This window comes from Emydura macquarii, unplaced genomic scaffold, assembly GCF_026122565.2.
Source record: "Emydura macquarii macquarii isolate MOO-44397 ecotype Brisbane River unplaced genomic scaffold, CSIRO-AGI_Emac_v2 contig_1483, whole genome shotgun sequence".
NCBI classification, from domain to species: domain Eukaryota; kingdom Metazoa; phylum Chordata; order Testudines; family Chelidae; genus Emydura; species Emydura macquarii.
In genome coordinates this window covers 3,847,722-3,871,111 of record NW_027131620.1, presented here as the reverse complement: position 1 = coordinate 3,871,111, position 23,390 = coordinate 3,847,722, and the positions used below count along the sequence as shown (strand labels likewise).

At 42.7% G+C, this 23,390-nt stretch overlaps 1 protein-coding gene across 1 annotated transcript in view; it reads right to left on the bottom strand.

Moving 5' to 3' along the window:
• Window positions 1–886: 886 nt before the first annotated feature.
• Window positions 887–23,390, bottom strand: part of PRPF6 (pre-mRNA processing factor 6) — a 36,253-nt gene continuing 13,749 nt past the window's right edge. Inside the window, exons 10-21 of the mRNA XM_067554077.1 lie at window positions 20,951–21,069; window positions 20,045–20,263; window positions 18,561–18,683; window positions 17,524–17,645; window positions 16,461–16,599; window positions 15,334–15,453; window positions 13,868–14,044; window positions 12,484–12,617; window positions 11,775–11,866; window positions 6,544–6,658; window positions 4,199–4,325; window positions 887–2,428 (exon numbers count right to left, since the gene is read on the bottom strand). Coding sequence (XP_067410178.1) covers window positions 2,276–2,428; window positions 4,199–4,325; window positions 6,544–6,658; window positions 11,775–11,866; window positions 12,484–12,617; window positions 13,868–14,044; window positions 15,334–15,453; window positions 16,461–16,599; window positions 17,524–17,645; window positions 18,561–18,683; window positions 20,045–20,263; window positions 20,951–21,069 — 1,640 coding nt within the window. The 3' untranslated portion in view covers window positions 887–2,275. The remainder of the gene's footprint in view (window positions 2,429–4,198; window positions 4,326–6,543; window positions 6,659–11,774; window positions 11,867–12,483; window positions 12,618–13,867; window positions 14,045–15,333; window positions 15,454–16,460; window positions 16,600–17,523; window positions 17,646–18,560; window positions 18,684–20,044; window positions 20,264–20,950; window positions 21,070–23,390) is intronic.

Below are 23,390 nucleotides of genomic sequence, written 5' to 3'. Positions count from 1 at the left end.
GAGACAGAGGAAAAGACAGGGCAGGGATACCACCTGTAAGCAGAGTGGTCAGGACAGGGACCATCAGTACCTAACGTATAAATGCCATTTGTTAACATATGCAGTGTTGTTATAGCCATGCTGGTCCCAGGATATTAGAGACAAAGTGAGTGAGGTAATCTTGTATTGGACCAACTTCTGTTAGTCCAATAAAGTTGGTTAATTCACCCACCTTGACTAATTTGCTAAACTTTTTCAAGCTGAGCCCCTGCAGAGCCATTATTAGTTTGACCCAATTCTGGGAAATCCTAGTTAAACTATCCCATTATCTATACCCTCCCCTCTCTCAATATGGTCAACGCAAACTCAGCCCCTGCATTCCCCTTGCAGAGAACCTTCACCATAACCCCGTGTCAGTCCCCATTCTCCAGAGACATAAGGAAAGACACTGCTGGTGGCGGAGAATCTTTTGGGGCAGTGGAGGTCTCCCCTCTCCATGCTGCTTGTCCTAAAAGCAGCAAGTCTGAGTCTTTGAAAGTTTATAAACCCACAGCATACCTATGATGTATACCTCTCCTAATGAAGGCGCATTTGCATATGTTCTCCCCAGCTACCTGAGAGATCACACAAGGGCTTCATTTTGCATTTATAAACCTGGCAGAAAAACTTTGTATCAAGAGTGGCCCCTTCTTAAACAAGGTGGTGTTTTAAGCAAAAGGATATGAGAAAACTTGGCTGATAATGGACATGCTCCCAGCAGATATATTCCTCACACCTGCATCTTTGTAAAGAGTAGCTGGCCTTTCACAGGGTACCCACCAATCAAATCAAAGCACCTTGCATTAACTCGTTGACATGCAACAGTCACTGAAATGGAGGAGATCATGGTCAAATAGAACTCAAAGCAGAACACAAGACAGAACTGTATTTTATAGCATGCCATTACAGCTGCACAGTTTTCCAGGCAAGGGACAGACTTTCTTTAAACAAAATTCTATGATGATACATGCACATGGACTGAAAAAAAAAATCACCATATCCTAATAAACAAATTTTATTAAATGAAGTTGGAGACATTTATATCTTTCAGCTGGTGAAGTATAAAATGGACACAATCTTTCTGGAGGACATTTCTTTCCACAAAAAGGAGGATCAAGAGAACGAAAGTCACGCCTTTGGGTGAAAAATGGAACTGCTCACAGATTTATAAAACCTTACTCAGGAACATAAGGTAACTTACAGACTGCAGACACAGAGATCATCTATGTGCTCCAAGATCATCCCAGCAACAAGATCGTTTTTTCATCTGAGCATGGAGAGGTTTTTCTTACCCATCCATCCTGGAGATCAGCTTCAGTTGTTAAAGCGCATGGCTTCTTAATGGTTCTAAGAATACGGATATGTCCTTTAAAGGGCCTTGAGTTGTTTTTACTATGTTGTTTTAATACTACGGCTGTGTTCAGTGAAATTATTCTATTAAAAGAATATGCTTACATTATATATTAAAACATTAGAGCAAAGATCACCAAAAAATAGGTTCTGGTTATTGAATTTCACAAAGCGCTCAATTATGAATAGTTTTCCCCAAAAACCTGACCAGGATTCTACCCCAAAAGTTGAGGAGGCAGTTCCAGTCTAGCTTTGTCACACCAAACATGCAACATTTTGGCCTTCCGTTTCTGCCATCCTGCCCTTCCTCCCACCCACCCCAAGATTCCAGGCATGTCTTCCAGCCATCATTGCTCTTCGGGTTCCTCTATTTACTTGACGCCTCAGTATGCTTAAATATCAAGGAGACAGCTATGTTGACAAAGAGTCATCATTAGATGGGCCCAACATCAAGAAACTGAAGGGCTGGTTGACAGGAAGAGAACTCATGAAACAGGGAAGAAACCAGAGGAGCTGCAAATCATCAGAAACAGAACAAGTAAGAATCAAGGTTTGAATTTGCAGAATGGGTTCAGACATCCGAATGAAAATGCTCACCAAACCTACGCACAATTACTCAGCACCAACACCTATCAGCAATGTTCACAGAAGACATTACAACACAAACGCATCTGATTATGCCACAGTAACAACTGCAATGTGCAGTTCAAACCACCGCAGGAGGGGAAGGGACTGCCTCTTCTCAGAATATTTTGTTTGGAAAACCAGAGGTCCTCATGTATTCCACCAACTTCCTTTGTTTGCTCTGAGCAATTGCGTCGCTGGCAGGGTTGAGGGTATTGAAAATATGTACAGCAAAGGGGCTGTGTTCTCCCGGGGTGCCCGGTGCAGCTGAACACTGCATACTCTAAAAGGCATTTTTAATTTTGGCTGCCACAAGTACAAGGATCTCTCCAATTTTTTTCTGCCAGTTTTCTATGTCCTTGGACACTTCACACCACAGTTCTCCATGGCGCGGCTCAGCATTCTCACAGCGCTTCTTCGCTTCTTCCTGCTGCTCCTACAGAAGAAGAAAAACAACAGATAGGGACCATCTTAATTCCCTAATTCTTTCCCCTAACTGAGCAAGGTCTGCAGATCTGCCATTCCTTCTAATGCATTGGTATGTTGTGCTGAAAGTCAAGAGCTTATACAAACCATTTAAAAAACAAACAAGGTGGAAACCAGGGTTGGGAATAAATGAAGATTAAAGATGAGCAGCAATAGCAACTGTTCTGCTTCACAAAGCAGCCCAACGGGTGGCCAAACAATGTCTGCTTTTCCATCACATTCTTCACGTAACTGCTCTTCAATGTGAATCTAAGAATTCTTTTGAGAGAACACCAAAAATACGACACTTTGCAGAGCTGGGTGTCTATAGTTTAGTCTGAGTATCTAGGTTGCCAGACAATGGAACTATTTTCCTATTCACCGTTCAGACAGAATCAAAGCAACTGTGGTGGACATTTTCCTCATGGCTGCCTATCCACATTAAGCATACTGAGTGGGACTGATGTCTCTGAAGCTGAAAGATAAAGTCTCACATAACCTCAGTACCAGGCTTCTCATGAGGATTACATAGGAACGGCCATACTGGAATGGAACAATGGTCCATCTGAGCTGGTATGCTGTTTCCAACCACGACCCAAATAGACATTACAGGGGAGGAGGTAAAAACCCTCATAAGGGGTAATTACACAGCAACATCTAAGGGGAAGTTTCTTACTAACCCCAAGCAGTTGGTGGATGGCTGACGCCTTGAAGAATGAAGGTTGATCTCATGCATTTTTATATCAGCTAATAAGGATAGAAATATAATGACGTAACTGTGGGTGGCAAAGACAAACTGCCAACTGTGTTATTTGTGTTGGTGTTTTTTGTGATATTGACTCCTGGTGGACTGAGTAGAAATACCATCTTTGGAGAACCACACGAAGTGTTCATGTGGTGGGGACCATGTTCGACAGTGCACATTTTACTGCAGTTACACTGGGGTTGCAGGTTTTAATTTTAAAATCCATGTTATTTTTCCATTCTGTGTCATCTAGTGGACTTGATTAAGGAACACCAGAGTGTGCATGTGGAGAGAAGTGCATATTGTGCCTAAACGCACAAGAGCTGTGGCAAGCGTTACATGCACTGCTAACTGACCCCGAAGAATCCCTCATCCTCTTCAAAAGCAGAAACTACACACCTCCGTTTAAGAATGGCCGTCAGCGTTCAAGATGGCATTTAGCTTGACAATTGCCATTCCCATGCAGAGAGAACCCAGTTGGGGGTACCCTTGGCTGAAGGTTGCTCAGATCTATAATCAGAACCAGGGCTGCACACAAACGTTTCCCAGACACACAAAGCTGTTTGTTAAGATACATAATCTTTTTTGTTTAGAGCCTTGAGACAGCTGCTCTGAAAGGTTCTGGATTAATCAAATCCAGGTCATTTTTAGGTTTACATTTTCCTTTCGTAAAGGCAGTCAACTTGGCAATTTCTGAAGGTGAAATCCTGTTAACAATGCTGGCATTTAAAAACGTTGTGTTTTAAATCACGCTGCTAATCATTATCTAGTTAGCAAAAGCAGTCTCAGCCTCTCATTCCTTTGGCCACGTGTGCTGCAGAGGCAGGGCACTCTACACTAGGAACAGGGTGCTTTGAATGGCTCAGCAGCGATTCCTGTTGCTGATGGGCTTCAAAAACAGTCCTGTTAGACAGCAAAGGCTAGGATTGGGTGGGGACGACAAAGCATTCCGCAGGAGGTCACAGTTTCTATCTATATAGAGACAGACTCTCTTACCTCTGTACCATGCTGGAGCTCGAATTTGTAAAAGAAAGCCCAGGCATCCCCCAGGTCGGAATCTATCTTCACTGTTCGATGGAACCATTCTCGAGCCTTGGTTATTTTACGCTCGCTCCAGAACAGCCTGTTGTGGGAAGGAAAGGAAGAAAAGCAGAAGTGGACAGTTGGCAGGTCACTCTCTACTTGCAGAAACAACTGGTCATCTGACACTGCTTGAGAAGTGCAGCTCTCGGTTCTCCAAGCACAGGGGGCAGCTTTGCAAAAGAGATCTTTCTATCAGGGAAGATGGACTACAGCGATAAAATGGAACACCGACTGCTTCCTCACGGTTTACTGACTAAATTAGCCCCCTAATCAGGGAGCAGGGGGAAGGGTGGGATATTCTGAAGAAAGAACGTGTTGTTATTTTTTGAAACCCAGACAGAATCTTCCACCCTCAGTTGCTTACTATCAGTCAACCACATTGTACCGAATACAGACAATGAGAGGATCATACTGGCAAACCTCTCCCCCACCCCCTGTTCTTAATATTTGAAGATGATCTTGTAGCTATCTGTGACTAACAATCTATGTACAAACTTTAGATATTTGGAGTTTATTTAAATCCTGCACCTACAGAAGAGTGTCCAGATTTACCAAGGCCAAGATCTGAAGCAGAACCCACTGTTCTGTGCAGTAGAGCCATCAATACAAGTGCATGTATACACTGTAACACTAAAATCTACTGAAACAGTCCTATACTGCAAATCAGTTTCAATGCAAAAGGGTAGGAGTGGGATTTGTGTGTTTAAATCTCAACTTTTGCACTCATGTTGCCTGTCACCATTTCTAAAATTTGCTCATGAATTTCAAAACTTCTCCCCCCAAGAACTAATCAACTGTGTCAATATTTTATGGGTTTCATTGCTCTACATCAAATGGAGGTCAATGAAAACTAGGGAGGTCTTTATGAATAGGAGGCTGTGTGGTTGGCTGAACTGTTAAGCTGTATAATTTTATGGTTTGATAACGTGATTGTTTTTTAAGCCTTATGATACTCGATTGTTCGGTGTTAGATAAACTGTGATTTAAAGAGCACGAACACTGATAGGAAACAGACAAAACACCTGCAAAGTAACAATTTGTAGTAACTTATTTACTTTTAACAAAGCTCTTCACAATCATGTTATTGCCCTAGGTATCAGAGTGACATACATAACACTCATTACAGGAGGTGGAAGGAACTTGTGCTGGGTTCAGTTTAGTTACTAAATAGTCTGAGGCTGCACCAGAAGGAGCCTGGAACCAGTTTCCCTAAAGCGAAAGTTAAAATTTTTCTCCTTTGCCGACAAAACTGAACAAGTCAGCCGTCATTGTCTGGCAGACCCTAGTGCCACAGTAACTGAAGTGAATCCTGCATGATTTGCTTTGGCTTACAAGAAAAGTTGTGAAAGAGTTGGGCATTGTTTTACACACTTCCTCCATTAAACTCTTCTGGTATTTACAAAGGAAAAACAGCTGGTTCCAATTACACTGCACTAAAGTCAGCCTTGCACTTGAATGGAGGCCCTTAATGCAAAGGAACAGGAAAAAAGTCATGGGGTGCAGTGGATTCAAGTAGTAGCTCCTACCATCAGAGAACTCAAAATTTGGTCTAGGCAACCGGAGAAAATGACATTTGAGTCTGGCCTACTTCACAGGCCTGCTTCACAGAAGCAAATTCAGCACGACTGCCAACTTATATCAGGAAATGCCCAAAATGAAACTGCATGGGATGAGGGAAACAACACAACTGGAAAAGCAGAGTACAACAGGTCAAGATTATGGGCCATTGGTAGACTCTGGGGATTAAGGGGACAAGAGGGGAAAAGACAGGGAGTTTAAATAGCACCTGTCCACATTAGACGTGGCCAGCACAAACAGTCCAACGCTTTCACGGGCATGAACAATATACCCCCAAAAGTAAAAGCAATTACAGCTTGACTTCACGTCTTTGTCAAAGTTATATACCAAGGGACCCCATGCTAGTGATGTTTTCAGGGTACATAAAGCTCACATTAGAACAGATCTCCGCATGAATATCCTGTGTTCTCCGCGGCACTCCTCCAGTTCCCAGTTGACATTAATAGTCTGAGAACAGGCAGACAGCTGGTGTTCAACCAAAAGAAGCTGATTTGCACTGATGCTGAGAGGCAGCTACACAGGTGCAGCAGTTGTTCCTCGATTTGAAGCATATTAATGCTTTATTGAAGCAACACCAGGTGATACTGATCTGCAGCAGTGCTATCATTATGTATGTGACAACTTGTGTCCAGAGACAAAATGCCTATTTTTACTCCAATAAAACAGGAATAGCTACTCACTTGGCGACAGCCAAGAGGACGTGAGGGTCATGCTCACACTTCTTCAGGGCATCCACGCTTTTGGTCTTCCGTTGTGGTCGTGCCTCAAGGAAAATTGCTTCAGACCATAGGATTCCTGAAATCCAAATAGGAAGGTTCCAGTTTTTGTTAATTCAGAGATTAAAATGGCCCATTGCCAAGAATAACGAGGACGGTAGGTGCTTAAATCCAGAGTGGAATATGTAACTACAGCAGAACCTCGGAGTTATGAACGGAGCAGTCAACCACACCCCTCGTTTGGAACCAGAAGTGTGCTATCCGGCAGCAGAGACCAAAAAAAGAAGCAGCAAATACAGTACAGTGCCGTGTTAAATGTCAGCTAGTAAAAACACAAAGGGAAAGGTTAAAAAAAGATTTGAGAAGGTAAGGAAACTGTTTCAGTGCTTGTTTCATTTAAATTAAGGCGGTTAAAAGCATAATTTTTCTTCTTCATAGTAAAGTTTCAAAGCTGTATTAAATCAATGTTAAGTTGTAAACTTTGGAAAGAACCACCATAATGTTTTGTTCAGTTACGAACATTTCAGAGGTGTTCCTCTACTGTACTGCCTCAGACTTTCAGGCCAGAAGGGACCATCTAGTCTGACCTCCTACACATTGCAGGCCACAGAACCTCATCCACCCACTCCCGTAGTAGGCCCATAACCTCTGGACGAATACTGAAGTCTGCAAATCTTGATTTAAAGACTTGAAATTATAGAGAATCCACCATTTGCTCTAGTTCAAAACAGTCAATGACCCATGCTTCACGCTGCAGAGGAAGGCAAACTCCCTCAGGATCTCTGACAATCTGACATGGGGAAATATTCTTTCCTGACCCCACATATGGCAATCAGTGAAATGCTGAGCCTGCGAGCAAGAACCACCAGCCAGACACCTGGGAAATAATTCTTTGTAGTAATTCAAAGCCTTCCCCCTCTAGTATCCCATCTCTAGCCATTGGAGATGTTTGCTAATAGCAGACACAGCTGGGCCATATGCCATTGTAGGCAATCACACCATCCCCTACAGACTTACCAAGCTCAGTCTTAAAACAAGTGAGGTTTTTTGCCCCCACTATTTCCCTTGGAAGGCTGCTCCAGAACTTCACTCTTCTGATGGTTAGAAACCTTCATCTAATTTCAAGCTTAAACTTATTGATGGCCAATTTATATTCAATTGTTCTAGGGCCAACACTGGCCATTAACTCCTCTCTCTCCGTGGTGTCTATCCCTCTGATGTATTTATAGAAAGCAATCATCTCTTTCCCTCTACTTCAGCGTTTCTCAATTAAATTTCCCCGCGGAACCCTTTAGGCTCCGCAGGGAAATTACACTCATACTCGATACCCTCCGCCGAAAAATCCGGGACATCTTCCCTTTTTTGGCAGCGTGGAGAACAGCTGCTCTCGGCGGCATGATGTCACTTTCTCGCAGAACCCCAGGGTTCCGCGGAACACCAATTGAGAAACACTGCTCTACTTCATTTTGTTAGGCTAAACAAGCCAAGCTCCTTAAGTCTCCTCTTGTAAGGTAGATTCTCCAATCCTCTGATCATTTTAGTAGTCCTTCTCCATACCTGTTCCACTTTGAATTTGTCTTTCTTAAAGATGGGAGACCAGAACTACACACAGTATTCCAGATGAGATCTCAACAGTACCTTGTATAATGCTAATAACGATTCCCCAGCTGTACTGGAAATACTTTGCCTGATGCACCCTAAGATTGCATTAGCCTCTTTCACGGCCGCATCACATTGGCAGTTCGTAGTCATCTTGTGATGGACCATCCTAATGCTCAAATAGATCTCACCAAAACTCACTCACTTTGTACTGAATGCTTTGTTTTGTGCTCTGCGGTACCAGCTACTACTCCCTCCATACGGAGTCTTCATCTATGAAGCGCTTCTACTCTAACCTTCCATCTTCTTTGGTACTTCATACCCTTGGTATGTGCCAGCCCAAAGGCTTTCAGCTGAGTCCACCACACAACTGGAACAGTGCGAACTATCCTCAAAAGCTCTTCCAGAGACCTTGCATCATGCAGCACAGATGACTGGTGTGATGGGGTGGCCTTCAGCCATCTATGGATGCATCTGTGAGCGATGTTTAAACGCGGTTATCCCACAAGTGCCAGTGAATGTTTTAATCGTACAGACAAATCACACATTACCCTCATACTAATTCAGTTAATTCACGAGTGTCAAAAATTGGAATACACTCGTCAACGGTCCAGTGGTTAGCATGAAAGGATAAACTATCTGGTGAAACTTTCCACAGCCCTCTTCGTCCACCCACTGCATTTCCCAGCAACACTGCCAACAAACTATTAGAAGCAAAGCTAAAATGCCTTGAAAATACATACATTTCTAGTAGTCTGCTAGGAAGGGGGCACGTCGCATGAAAACAACAGACCACCCATGGTCATTATTGGCTACAGCCAATCTGCCAAACTGGAGTCTGGTCCACACTACGAAGTTCTGCCAGCATAGTTGCTGGCTAGGAGTTCTGGGGAGGGTGGAAATCACACCCCATAACCACACCAACAAAACCCTGGTGTAGATGCAACTAGAATGCCTGCGAACGCCTTCTGTCGGCTTATGCTGCATCTGCCCTAGAGGGCTCTGTCAGCGTAGCTACACTACAGATCGATCACTATGGGCTTGTCTACCAGGACCAAAAAGGTTACCAAATCCCTCAGACAGCCTGGAGTGAAATTGTTCAGCATGTAACGTTAATTATATGGGACACACTACATCTGTCTAAGAAGTATCAACTCCCATCTCTTCAAAGTGAACATGACAGGGAACGACTCTCTGGAGGAAAAACATTCAGCAGCTGTAACACATACCACCTGGAAGCAGTTTGAAGAGTTTGACGAGGAATATCTATGTCCTCTCAGTGATACTCTGTACACTGCTGCCAAACAGAGCAGTCACAGTAGGTCCAGGAATGCTGCTCTAAATGCCCACAGAAGATAAAGGTTACACATCCCCAGAGAAGTTTTCTTTCATTGCCAAAATCCAAAAAGGAAATCTGCTCAAAGAAGCATGAAATCTTCTGCTTCACATGCCAATCAGCCACACCTGTGGAAGTCCTTAGATGTCTCACATCTGCCAGGATTCCATCCCTGGCTCCAACACTGCTGTGTTAACCTGGGCAAGTCACTTGCACACAATCAGTTTTCCCCATCTGTAAAATGCGGATAATATTTACTTATACCATGGAAGTGTTGCAAGGCTTAATGTTTGTACAGGTGCTCAGATACCACAGCCACGAGAGTCTTATAAATGCAAATAACCCAAGCATCACATTCTCTGAGGCAAGCTGAACCTGAAATTTGCAGCACGCCCTCTCAGTATGGGCATTCTTTAGAAGCGTCAGATACTCATTCTCACATTTAAAAATATAAAGCCCTTAATTTTCAAATGTAATACGAGTGCCCCTGATGTTTGCTTTGATATCAAATTCATTTGTTTTACTCTGCCACTCAACTCAGAAGTTTCTGAATGTACCACACAGACTTTTGTATTGACAACACAACTGCACTGTAAGAGATGCTGGGGTAGTGGGGAAGCTGGAAGGTTTTAAAAATCAAAAGGGAGTAACTGAGGCTCTCTGGCACCCCAAAAAGGCACAGGAGACTGTTTGGGATTATGTTATAAACAAGTTAAGGTGGATATTTCTGCTCTAATGATCAGCAGTGAAAAAGTTAACAATGTTTTGTTATATCATCACCAAGCTTCAGATTTGAACATCCCTCTATTTTGAAGCGATTATTTCAGGCTGTTCTAGATGGACATACTGCATCCATTAATATTTGGCTCTCATTTTTTAAATTTGCTTTGCAGCCAGTCCAGACTGAATGTCTTTCTAACAGATACGCTCTAGTTCAATCTCAAGTTACTGGGATCAATCACTGGGTGAAATTCTATGGCCCGTGTTATGTTGGAGGTCAGACCATACGATAATAATGGCCCTTTCTAGCCTTAACACACTATAAACAAAATAGAGTTAGAAACAATTTAAACGATTGTTTAAATTCAAGTTAGACTCTGGAGCACACCCCCACAGCAATGGATAGATTCTGCAGCAGATTCTGTGGATGCAGAAGCACATAATACAAAGGGACCTTCTTAAAAACAAACAAGGTAACAAAGCATCATTTGTGATCGATTATTATTTCACTGTTCACTTATTCACTAATTCCCCCCATTCAGTACTTTGCAGTGAGTCTCGCAAGTACTAATGCAAGTCAACTAATTTCCACTGTAATAAGACGATTATTGTGCATTTATATAGCATCTTCCCCCCAAGAATCTGACCACACTTTAATAATAATTGAGCATTTCCAAAGCTCCTAGGGGATACACAAGTATGTCCCCATTTTTACAGATGGATAAACTAAGCCATAGGAAATTATCACTGGCTGAAATCAACTGATTTTAGACCATGAGTTTATCCAGATCTGCCAAATAATGGTTCAACTTTGTTTATTATTTTTTAAACTTAACATTTTTGGAGGCATACTCCACTGTTCCAGTCTGAAATCTGTTGTGGATACAAACTCTTTAAATCAGTTTAGCGGCATAAAACCTAGTTCTTAGAAAAAAAGGCAACTGCTATAATATTTTTCCAAAGAAACAAAACTACTACAACATCCTCACGCTGCAGACAGTCAAGGTGCCGACAAGCTCCGATATAAGGAATTCTTACGTGTGCACACTTAATCATGGAAGATACAAAGAAAATCCCCCATTCATCCACTAAATCATGCCCTGCTTTACAGTTCTATGCCACCAATGATCTCTGTAAACCCAGAGTGCTTACACTCAACCCCAGAACCTCTTTTAAATAGGAGCCATCAGTTGAGTTCTCAGAGAAAAAAGGTCACCCATGTCCAAGATACTTTCTCAGGAAACCAGGAACCACATACTGGGCACAGGCCTGATAACACAATCCAAGCAGCACTGCAGGAAAACTGAACCACCTGTGAACCATGTCCTTCTCCTCAGGCGAGAGTCATGAGCATCTGGGACCTCTAGCGGAGCTGCAATGTTTCTTTGGCAGGAGGAAATCTACCACCTCCCTAAAGTATATCCTAATTTGACCAGTACATAAACCGACGTGGCTAGTAGAAACATCTTAGAGAGATGGGGAACCCTCTTATCCATCAAGCAAAAATACCTGCATTGCAGAAAAATCAGCTCCTCCTTACCAGAGTTGGGACATTCCTGCAATGCCTTGGCCATCAGCGTGTTAGCAATATTCTTTAATCCAGCTCTGTATTCCAATCGCACAGACTCTAACCTGGTGTGGAAGAGACACCATTGTCAATATCTCAATCCAGTACCTAAGAAAGCAGGAGCCAACCTGTGAGACATTTTATTTGAAGGACATGGGATTTGTTAAGAACACATCTGCCAGTACTCTGCACAGGATCCAAGGGATGAATTTTGCTCGCTCTCATAAGCTCATTGGGCTAAATGTGTTCAGCAAGAAATCACGGAAGAATTCATGGCTATTATAATTTTTCCATCCCATGGGGCAAAAGACAATTGTGACCTTTATTTTGTAACAGTCATCTTTGACAAAAGCATTCAGAGGAGACTGAATGAACATGGAAAATGGAAGACACGGTTTCAGAAAATTAGTTTAAGTTAATCTACAGTTGCCATTAAAAGAAAACAATTGGCAACCAACTGCATTCTCCAGACAAGCAGCATGATGGCAGCTGTGTCCTAGAAGGGCCCTCTGGTGGACTTCAGGCATTAGTGAGAAACCCAGGATTTCCTTCTGGCTAGGTGCGATAATACAGAATCCATGCTCAGACGGCAGAAGGCTGGGGAAAGGTGAAAGATGGTTGGCATAAAGCATACACCGCCCTTCTGGTTCACGTGCGCTCAGTTCAGCTCTACACTACTCACCAGAGGTCTGGATTCTTTGGATTCTTCAAGCGAGACTTCTCCAAGATGGCTCTTGCTCTAGTCAGTTGCCCGACTTTTTCCTCCAGCCGGGACAGCAGGAGCCACAGGGGTGTGGAATGGGGGCACTTCTTCAACTGTTCACAAGAAAGCAAACAAACCAGGGTTTGGGGCGACAGGGAGAGAAGATGATGGGGAGTTTATAGCAGTGCTGGCTTTTTATACCAAAGCTGCAGAGCAACTTCCAGAGAAGTGAACCCCCAAGGAAACCCTATCTCTGCGATGTGCAGGGAGAAGGGGGAAACAGGAGATTAATGATGTCATTTGGTATTTTTCACCCTCTTTCTGGTGAGTTTTACAATAGGAATCCCTGCGAAAAATAGTGTTTTGTCTTGTCTCCTGAAGTTCCAGAAAAAAATGGGCAACACATTGGATGTTATTGAGCCCCCTCAGTGCTATGAGGAAACACATCTTGACTGATGGATGTGTTTATAATCTGTGCAGTGCCTGGAGGTGGAGAGCAGAGGAGAACATGGCATCCAAATTTGGGTTTCCTTTGACATTAACCGTCTTTAGGCCACCTTCAGCCTCCAATTACTTAACATGTCTCCACATTAGTTTCATGGCTAATTTTAAAAGCATTCACTCTCTTATCCCCTTATCTCTTATCATTCCCAAGACATGCCCCAAATACCATTTGATGTATATGGCAGCACGCTGCATCTCTTTGGATTACATAAACTCTCTCCTTGCACTTTGTTCCACTTAAACCTACCAATGGGCACCTTTTTTTGGTAGCTATTAGATAATTAAATAGAAAAAGTAAATATTTTGAACAGGAAGTTGAATTCCTCCTCCCCCAGTCAAGAAAAAGCATACAGCCAGCTCCCTCCCAACCCAAAGAATAGATAACTCAGTTATAGCATAAGCACAGCCTTAATCTATGTGGATATGTGGGTTGACACATCCTCAGGGCCACACACATAGTATTGGATGCAGCCCACAACGGTAAATAGGTTGAGAACCACGGCTATAGAGCATGAACATGTGGCAAAGAGGAGATTAGCCTCTCATTTTCCCACAGACAACTCTGAATGCACCAAATATCTCTAAGGTGGAGATTCATCATCATCATCTTGGGATGAACGTCACCCTCGTGGAGGATAAACTCTATCCAGAGACCCTGGTGTCGATGTTCACCCTTTGCTCATTCTCATCTCCTAGCCATTCCTATTGGATCATCCTATCCTTTTAGCAAGATGTCAGCATTCAGCCCACCAGTTTGCCTGGGACAGATTCCTCCGGATTTGCTCTGAGGAAGACAGACAATACATGTTTTCCCCATATTGGAGGCATGAAGCAGAGGTGGAATCACGTCCATCCTTACCCCTTGATTATAGGCTTCCCGAGCTTTTTCTATTAGCTCCTCTTGCTCCTCTATCTGCCCTTTCATCATCCACAGTTTGGGGAAGTCTTCGTAGTGCTTCAGGGCTTCCTCACAGAGCTCCTGGGCAGCAGCAATGTTCCCGAGCACCCATTCCAATTTCACAGACTTCATAAAGACCTAAGACCAGACAAGAAGGTGCTTTATCATTAACAGTGATTGAACGTATCAATGCAGTGGATTCCTTGTTCCACAAACATACAGCTAGTACACGCGCAGACTAGGAACAGGGTTCTGAAGACATGAAAATGAAGGCTAAAATATTCTGGGAGTCAGTAACAGCTAAAGAGCAACATAAGTTATCAAGGAGTTGGAACAACACAATCAAACTTAACATTTGCCCCAACTATACACAAAGTGTAGCTAGTGATATTAAAGCAGTGTTCCAGGCAGTAGAACAGTACATGGACAGTTTGCTCACTAGCTTTCCTACCACATCCCACTTTCCTTTTCCAGGTCTCTGCCACGGTTGTAACCATGGCTCCCAAGACCTCCTGCCCTCCTTCCCCACACGCCAAGGCTCTGAACTGCCAAGTATCGCTTTCAGTCCTTCCCTTTACCAGCTAGAAGGGCCAGTACTGAGAGGTGATGTGCTTCTTGCTGCTCCAGACTGTGACAGACTAAAACCAAAAATCAAATAAGACTGCAAGCTATTTAGACACTATTAGTTTTCTGCTCCCTTGAACATCCCCATTAGCCCATCCAAGGAGCAGCAGCATCGAATCTGACATAAGCCCTGCCTGCCAGATAGAGAGGAACCTTTTAAAAGATCAAGGATGAGGGGTAAACTTTTTAAATGAAATTTTGCTTTATTTCCCCCATAGCACAGACTAAGTCTCTTTTCTTTGTGAGGGGAATAGGAGAGTGTTTTAAAATGGCCAAGCTGACAGATGAAAATTGGCAAAATAACTTTTGCCTACAAATATTGCTAGCTACAGCCTATGGATTGCCACACCAATGTAGTTTTAGATCACAAACCAGAATAGTTTGGCCTTTTAGAGAACATGCATGTTCTAGAAATTCAAAAAATATGCATTAGTAAATCTTACACACGAATAGGACAGCTTAATTTTTTCAAATGAGAAATGAAATGCAAAACATGATTTATGTAACACGACTATTACATAAACTGTCAGCTGTAACTGGGAATTTCTTGACTTTTGCCAACTGTGTAACAATCTGAAGTTTTATTTGATCCTAGTCTTTTTTTCCAATCATACATTTACTTCATGTTGCAATGAGCTGGAGAAGCACTTCAACAAATCAGCCATGTGCCTGCAAAAAACAAATAGCAGGATGCCATCTGATAAGTCTCTGGGGCCACGAAAATGAAGGAACTCCCTTTTCTTCCCCCCCCATCTCCCCGACACCAAAAGACGACTGTCTTTCTGCCCATCAGATGTTCTTACTCTGGCTGTGGGGGCACTGCTCCGTGCCTTCGCCAGCAATCGCCTCGCTCTTTCATATTCGTTGTTTTCAGACTCCAGCTTCACGGCAGCCAGCCAGATCTCTTCGCTGTTGGGGTTGGCCTACAAGAACAGAGTGACAGACAAATATATACTCTGATTCATCAGAAGACTTAATCCTTTGTTTGGTTCAGATTAAAAATCTCAGCAGGCCCTCATCAATCTGCACTGGGATTCTTTCAGTTCAAGCTCTTCCCAATCATCTATGGCCTTTTAAGGTTACAGAGAGTTCTCCCAAACAGGCCCACAATCACAGGATCTATGCAAGTTCAGGAACTGGACATTTCATTTCTAAACTGCTCAGAAGAGTTGGTCCTTGAACCTTCTTCTGAACCTTCAGTTAAAGCAGTGAAAAGATCATAACTCTTTTATTACCCTTGTATACAGTGCTTGGCAAAATGAACCCTTGATCCTTGATCAGGGCCTGTAAGTGATCCTGGAATACAAATCCCTTCCAGGCATCATGCTGGGAAGGGGTCAGAGCGCTAAGTAGAATCTAGCTGTGGAATCAAAAATCGGTCATGTCCAGTGAGACTGAGTCTCTGCTGTCATGCAGTTTTACTACCACTCTGCTATGGAGACCCTACTCTCCCCTTCACATCAGATCTAGGGAGCTCCCCACGCCTTCTGGTGTCTGGAGGAGAACTTCCTTCCTGCATTACGCAGCAGGCTGATTATACTGATCCAGGCTACAGCAAGTGCAGTGCCCTCATATTTGCCCCCTGTGAATTATCTGTGGGTGGAATCTAAACCTCTACATTTCAGTGACTGGAGGAAGTAGACTAATTCATCCAGAGGAAGCTGCTGGTAATGGGAAGACAGGTAACCAGAGAAACTGGGCTGGGAGCGGCAATTTTGAAAGGGCTGCGCTCCATTGCTTCCAGCCTGCTTCTCTGTTCTATCTGGGAAATGTAGCACCAAAAAGGAATGGGAGTTTTGCCATTTGCTGCTGCTGCGGGAGCTCAGGGACCTTCTGTAGAAGGGAGGTACTCACTTGCTTTGCTTTGTCCCATCCTGGCAGTAATTAACTCATGCACATGCTCACGTCTGTAAATGAAGGTTACACCCACCTGGAAAGCCAGTGCCAAAATGCTTCTGGCCGCAGGTACATCTCCAGCCAGCCACTTCGATTTGGCTCCCATGAGCCACAGCACTTCTGCTTTCGGACAGTGCGCCACAGCTCTCTGCAAGAGAGCCTCCAGTGATTCCCTGAAACAAGAAAATGTTAGCTACAATAACTTGAAGGCATGTCTGTGAAGCTGAACTCCCAGACCTACTTTCACTATTACTCGATGTTATAAATAGCTATTGTTGAAGGTCCAATGTTGTAAATCATGTCACAAGGAGGCGAGGATGGGTTCTTTTTTCCATGAAGTTTCTAAAATCAACTTCTGAAAAGCATTCTACAAAATGTGACTCATTGGTAAGACACCATCACTTGAAGCACGTGTTTACGGAGAGACCCCGTATACAGCGTGTGTGTCTTGGAAAGCGCTATTAATAAATCTGGTATGATATGGTGGCAACCGAGGCAGAAGTCTTTCCCAACATTATCAGCTGAAGTAGCCTGGATCACACTGATGAGCTTTAATATATACGATCTGTGGTTTGGCTTTTCTTTTCTGGTTTGTTTGTTTTTTTAAGTTTAACTTAAAGAGTGATCTTAATCAGAACATTTATCTGATACAGAGGAGCAAAACTTTTTAATTAAAAAACGACAGAGGGCTTCCCTGCATGCACACCAGCTCACTGACCAACCGGTCTACCAGAGAAGTGGAAATGTAAGAGATGCCAGATTTCTAAGTGACTTACCATCCGACAGTCCCCCCATTTCCTAGATGTCCCATTCCCAAGAGATTTAACACCACCTCCGTATCACAACCGCCTCGCAAGTAGCCCCATTCGCCAAGAGAAATTTTAATGACTTCACACCAGTAGGAGGTGCTGGCTACCACCATAAACTCAGCATACAATTCCAATGGGTTTTCACCAGCTCAGAGACTTTCCAAATCCAGTTGTTCAATAGTTTATGGTCAATTGATTGGCTTCTGGGCCCAACCCAACCCCAACCTGCATACTTTAGAACTGTCAGAACCCCCTTTTGGTAGCATCAGAAATATGCAGCATACGTACCTGGTTCCATGGTTCTTTTCAAAGTAGGCTGCTCGCAACCAAACGCTTTTCTTGCTCGGGAAAACTTGTAAAGCGTAAGCATAAATTGCCCGAGCACATTCTAGGGCATTGTGAGCAACACACTAGAGAAAAATGAAGGGAGGCAAGTAAATCAAAAGGGAGTCAGTAGGGCACCTAGAGATGTAATGTACAGGACAGAACGATGTAGATCTCAATGGTGACATCAAGATTTTATAAGAATTCTGCTGTGTGGTATTTACCAAGTCCATATATCAGCAACAGGACAAATACCTGAACAGCAATCACAGAGCAGAAATATATAGTGGAGTTGGAAGAATATTTTATTCTAAATGAAGTGCAAGGGTGGGACTGCCACAAGCACCTAGGAGTCTCAGGAACTCCACTGGTTTTCAATTGGTTTGTGCTCTTAAGTCACATAGGTAATTTTTTAAATCCCAATGTTTTAAAAATTGGTTTTATGTGCTTGCATATGCATTGCTTGCCTACAGAAGTCATTGGCGAGCATGATTACATGTGCACACATTGTTTGTAGGCCCAATTCCAGGTCAACATATTGAAAATGGAGCTTTGGACATTTTATAGAAGTATTGTAGGTAATTTAGCTGTGAGTTCCAGATGGACAAAGAAATCCAGTTAGGGTAAATCAGTCAGATGTAAACATTGGAGCTAGAATTTTCAAAGGCGCCTAAGGAAGTCTGCCGTCTAAGTCCCTTAGGTTCCTTTGGAAATCCTCCTCTTGGCCTACAGTGCCTGCTCAAATTACTCAACTGCAAGACTTCTGTGCAACTAGCGATCTCTGCTTAGGGGAGGCCCAGGTCTGGAACAGCAGGTTGCTGAAACTCAAAACTGAGATGTGCTGACAGAACTCAGAGACAAGTTTGCACAGCGCCTGTCTACATCTGGCCAGTAACACCAGCCCTTCATTTTCACAAAAAACCAAATCTAACTTCCCAATTGTCAGCCCCTTTTCCCCCACTATAATTCAAAGAGAACAGAAGGGCCATAATCAGACATACACTATCTGCGTCTTCCATCCAGGTATGCTTCCGATCTTCTTCCTCGATCCCGATCCCAATCACGGCTCGCATAATAGCCTGACACGTGGCCACACTCCCAGCTTTATCACACTCCTCAGCATCCTAGAGACAACGAGAGCAACACTAAGACAGTCCATTATTTCAGTCTGAAAAGCCAGCAAAGGAAACAGCACATTCTATAGCAGCCTTTGAGCAGGAGAACGACTGACACAGCGTGACCGCTCCAGTCTGGAAGGATTTTCTATCCATTTCACTGATTCCCTTTGTGCTGAGCTACCTGTGGATTATGCCAAAATAAAATGCTGAAAACTATGAAGAGAAATGGGGGGGGAGGGCCCGAGAAGATAAGAACTGCTCAAAGACAGACTGAGGCATGAAACCTAACAAAAATCCTGTGTGAGAAACTACATGCACAAATGAAGGGTGGGAACATCAACGCTCATAACCTCAAAATTACGGATCTTCCTTTAAGTTTGGCCTGATCCTTAGATCTCAATGCTTAAATAAAACCCAGTTGGCCACCACCAAGGTAAGAAACATTTTGCACGTTGGTCAGAATACACAGGGGAAAAGGTTTGTTTTAATATACACAACTCAAAAAAGGCTAAGCCGATTGTGCTGAAACCTGCAAAGTAAATTCTACTTCTGACAGGACATCCAGCATGGAAAATCCCAGCACGACAGAAGCTGCCTTCACCCAATCCATGAAGTGCGTTAGGCCAATACAATATTTTGTAAGTTAGTTTAAAATAATTTTCTGTCCTTCAAATCCAATTTTGTAAATGGAGGGAGATGGAGAGATTTTAACTAGAACATTAAGCCAGTTGAGAGGTACGTTGCAGAGGTTATTGCCAATCCAGGGGCTTCACAGGCATCATTGCTACCCAAAGTGTTCAGACATGGACACTGCAACATTGCACAAAATCCCTCCACTACTTTCACAATGCAAAAGGCAGCAATGTAAATAGTCTATGATAAAAGAGCATGAGCTGGCTGTCCACATGCAATCAACTACACCCATTTCTTGTAATGTGTTATCGGTAAAGGTCTCTCTTTGGTGAGTAGATGGCTTTTAAGCCAATAAATCCAGGTGTAGGTAATACACAAAAGCGTAACTGGAGGCTTGTGCCCCCACCACCTTCACACAGCAGCTGCTTCATCTTGAAGTGTCATGGGTTTGTTTTTTTTTAAAAAAAAGATGTCAATCAGACCACAGTAAAGTACATTTTCCAACTAGATGTGCCTGTGTTACTCCCAGACATACTATTTAATCATGGTTATTGATCAGAAGTGACTCACACATGGACATTGGCTGATAAGCTAGATCAGAAATGTTAAGTTCCATATTATTTAGCATCAGTAGGCTTCAGAGTGGGAAGAGAATGAATAATCTGAACCATCGGATTGCAGTCCAACACGAGCACGCACACAAGGTTTTCTAAAAAGGGAATGCAAACGAGTACCTGGATCCACTGCTCCCTGTTGATTTCAACGCCATTTGCCCTGAGAGACGTGATAGCTCGGTCAATGATTTTCTCTACCATCTGAGTGTTTCCATTGGCTTCCTCCAGTTTGGCAGCAGTTATCCAAATGTGACGGTCCGTTGGAATGTTCTCTCGGGCTTTGTTTAAGACTTTGCGAGCGTTCTCATATGTCTCCAGCCTTGCCAGAGCAAGCCATAGCTGGACAACAACAACAAGAAGTTATGTATTAAACCAAGGAGACGACAACGCTTCAGGCAGCAGAACTAACCCAGTCAACAGCAAAAACAGGCAGCTTTGCAACATGCAGATATCCTCGTTAGTAGATTCTCTCCATCGCACACTATAGCCAGGCTGCAAGATGCAATATATAAGGAGCAAAATAATGAAAGTTTACTGCTGGGCTTGAAAATTCAATACCTCTTATTCCAAGTGTGTGATTATGTTGGTCTCTTTTTGACCTTTGCAGTAAAATTTCTGTTGTGTTGTCACAGTTGAATTTAGAGCTCACTATATGGTTCAGTGTTTTTAAAGTGGATAAAACAGCAGCCAAGTTTTCAAAGTAATACGTAGGTGTTTGTGCAATCAGCATAAAAGCATATACAAATTAGGTAACTGTGCAAGCAAATATGCTGAACTGGCCACTTAGGGATACATTTACCCACTTTACATGTACAACTAAGTAACAACAAGTTGAGGTGTAAAAGTGTGCTGAAAATCACCACCTGAGATGTGCAAAAGAACTAGAAAGATACTGCCAGACCTGTCTTGCTGGTCAGTTAAAATGCCTGGTAAATCCCCACATTAAACTTTACTTCCCACTTTGCTTTTCAAACCTTGTGAACATAAGACCCTTAACCTGAAGCAGAGAGAGATTTGTTGACTTACTTCCACGCTGGTAGGGCAGCATTCCACGGCTCGGCTCAGCATTATCCTAGCATCTTCGGGTTCTTCTAACTCCACTGCTGCCTTCCACAAGCGCACTGAGTTCGGCACATGTTCAAGGGCTAGGAAGGTAAAATAATAATGTGAATCATGGTAAAGAAGATTTTTACGAGAGAGAGAATACTCTGTCCTGGCAATGATCACTACTGCACACACAGCTATAACTTTTCTTGTATAGTGGAAGTCTTAAAAAAAAATTAAAACAGTTTTGTTCACAGAAAAATAAACGTGGAGTTGGGGAGGGAGAAAAAGTACTGCTTGTCCAAACCTGAAGGTCCTTTTGTTTCTCTTCAGCCAGTACAAGATGAAGAATCAGGAGAAAATCTAGCCTGAAATTCCACAAGCTGCAAAAGTCTTAACACAGATGTTACCAGTTAACTCTTTCGGAAACTGCTTCAATGGTTGTCAGAATATAAAATCAGGAAAGCAAGGAAGCCATCAAGCATTGTTTCCCCAATTCAAGCCAAACAAAAGTGATTGTCAGACAAGTTTTGTGCAGGTTAAATGCTTTTCCACTTACTTTTGATTGTGCCCAGTTTGAGATTTTAGATCTGTTAGATATCAGATGATATCTATTGATCTATCTATCGATAGATATCAATTTTAGAACATCATGACAAATGTTTTAGCATCTTAGGAAAGGTATTGTGTTATTGCACGTTTCACTCAGGTATAAAAACAAGCATGTAGGGATTAAGCCTGACAAAGACAGACATGACCGAGGATGTTTTATATTTTATTTACAATCTCTGTCTCTGCTGAAATTGGATTAATACACTCCTCCAGCCAAACAAATCTTATTTACTACAGCATGAAACTCAGGGTATGCCTATGCTGATGGCGGCAAAGTCGCCACCGTCAGATCGACCTATCTGGATCGACTGAGCAGGCAGTGAAGACCCACTCAATCGATCCAGAAGTCGACACTGGTAAACTACCCCCTCAAGTGGCGTAGCGCTGTGTCGATGGGAACATGGTTCCCGTCGGCACAGTGCAGTGAAGACGCCGCGCAGAAGGGAAGCACAGCAGTCGACGGGAGTTACACAAGCTGCTCTGTGTAGCTTGCATAACTCCCATCGACTGCTGCCGAATCGCCAGGTCAGTGTAGACCAGAGCTCAGTGTCCTAAACTCAGCTTGTCTCTGCCACCCAGACATCTTGGTGTGTGAGCATATACAAGACACCTTAAAGTTGAAAGTTCCTATAAAAGGGTCATGTATCCCACAGAGAGCACTTTAGACTTTATTCAATAGTAAATCTGTTCACCAGTACATCATGCACTGGACACCATTAATTGTCAAAATCATCCCTCAACAATTAAGCTTTCTTTTAAGCATTTACTGACAGTTTAATGGACAGTGGTGTAACTTTCCCCGAAGTGATCAACATATTACCTCCCACCCTCCCCCCACAAAAACATGGTTTTGGAAAAGCTTTGGAAAAAATGTTCCAGGCCAACACTAAAAAGATACAAGCCGTTGAATTCTAAGTGTCCTTTCAGTAACCCAATAAGGATTCCATTTAACGAAGAGCTTTTCATCATATTTTAGTCTTGTCCAAGCATTTTTTATCCTTGATAGAAACATGTTCTCAGCAAACTTTCCTGGCCATGCTGTCTGAAACATTAAACTTCAAACAAACAACTTCTCTCAGTCTACCTTCTGATACCTTGGAACTTAAAGGGACACTGTGAACTTAAGAAAAGTAAAATTAAACTATTTTTAAACCTTCTATTACTAATAAGCAACACCAGAAGATCACTATAACAGAGAATATTTCTCTGTTTGTCAGGAGTTTTTTGATGCAATTTGTGCATAATTAGTTTCCCTGTTTTCCCTGTCTGGATGTGTCATAGCAATAGGTAAGAGAAACATTTCTAAAATAGGAAAATGTGATTGTAAAACCACAAAAAAATTGAAAGATGACTCCATGGCAAGTGTAACATCTGAAATTACTTTTAGCTCAGTTTTTGAAATTGAGCTGGTTTCAAGTTAATGGTATCTAATTGTTCCAACGAAAGTCCAGAGAAGACAAAAGATGGTTATCCTGAGCTTCTCTCAGACTCAAAACCAGAAGGAGATACATATAGAAAATTATTATGGTATTCTAACTAGCTGGGCATTAACTCTTCTTCATCAAGTTTACAGCAGCAGGAGATTTTCTTAAAGCATTCGAAATGAGTAATGTCAGCCTTTGATCGCTTTAAATGCTACTCAGCAGGAAAGAGCATGTCTCCACAGACAAAGCATTAATTTCTACACCTCAAGATGGATTCTAGCACTCAGCTTGCTACCTCAATAGACAGGATAAAAGCATTAAAAGCCAGAGAGTGTTTTGCTGGGTGATAGGATCATACAACCCACAGAAACAAAAGAGAAACACAT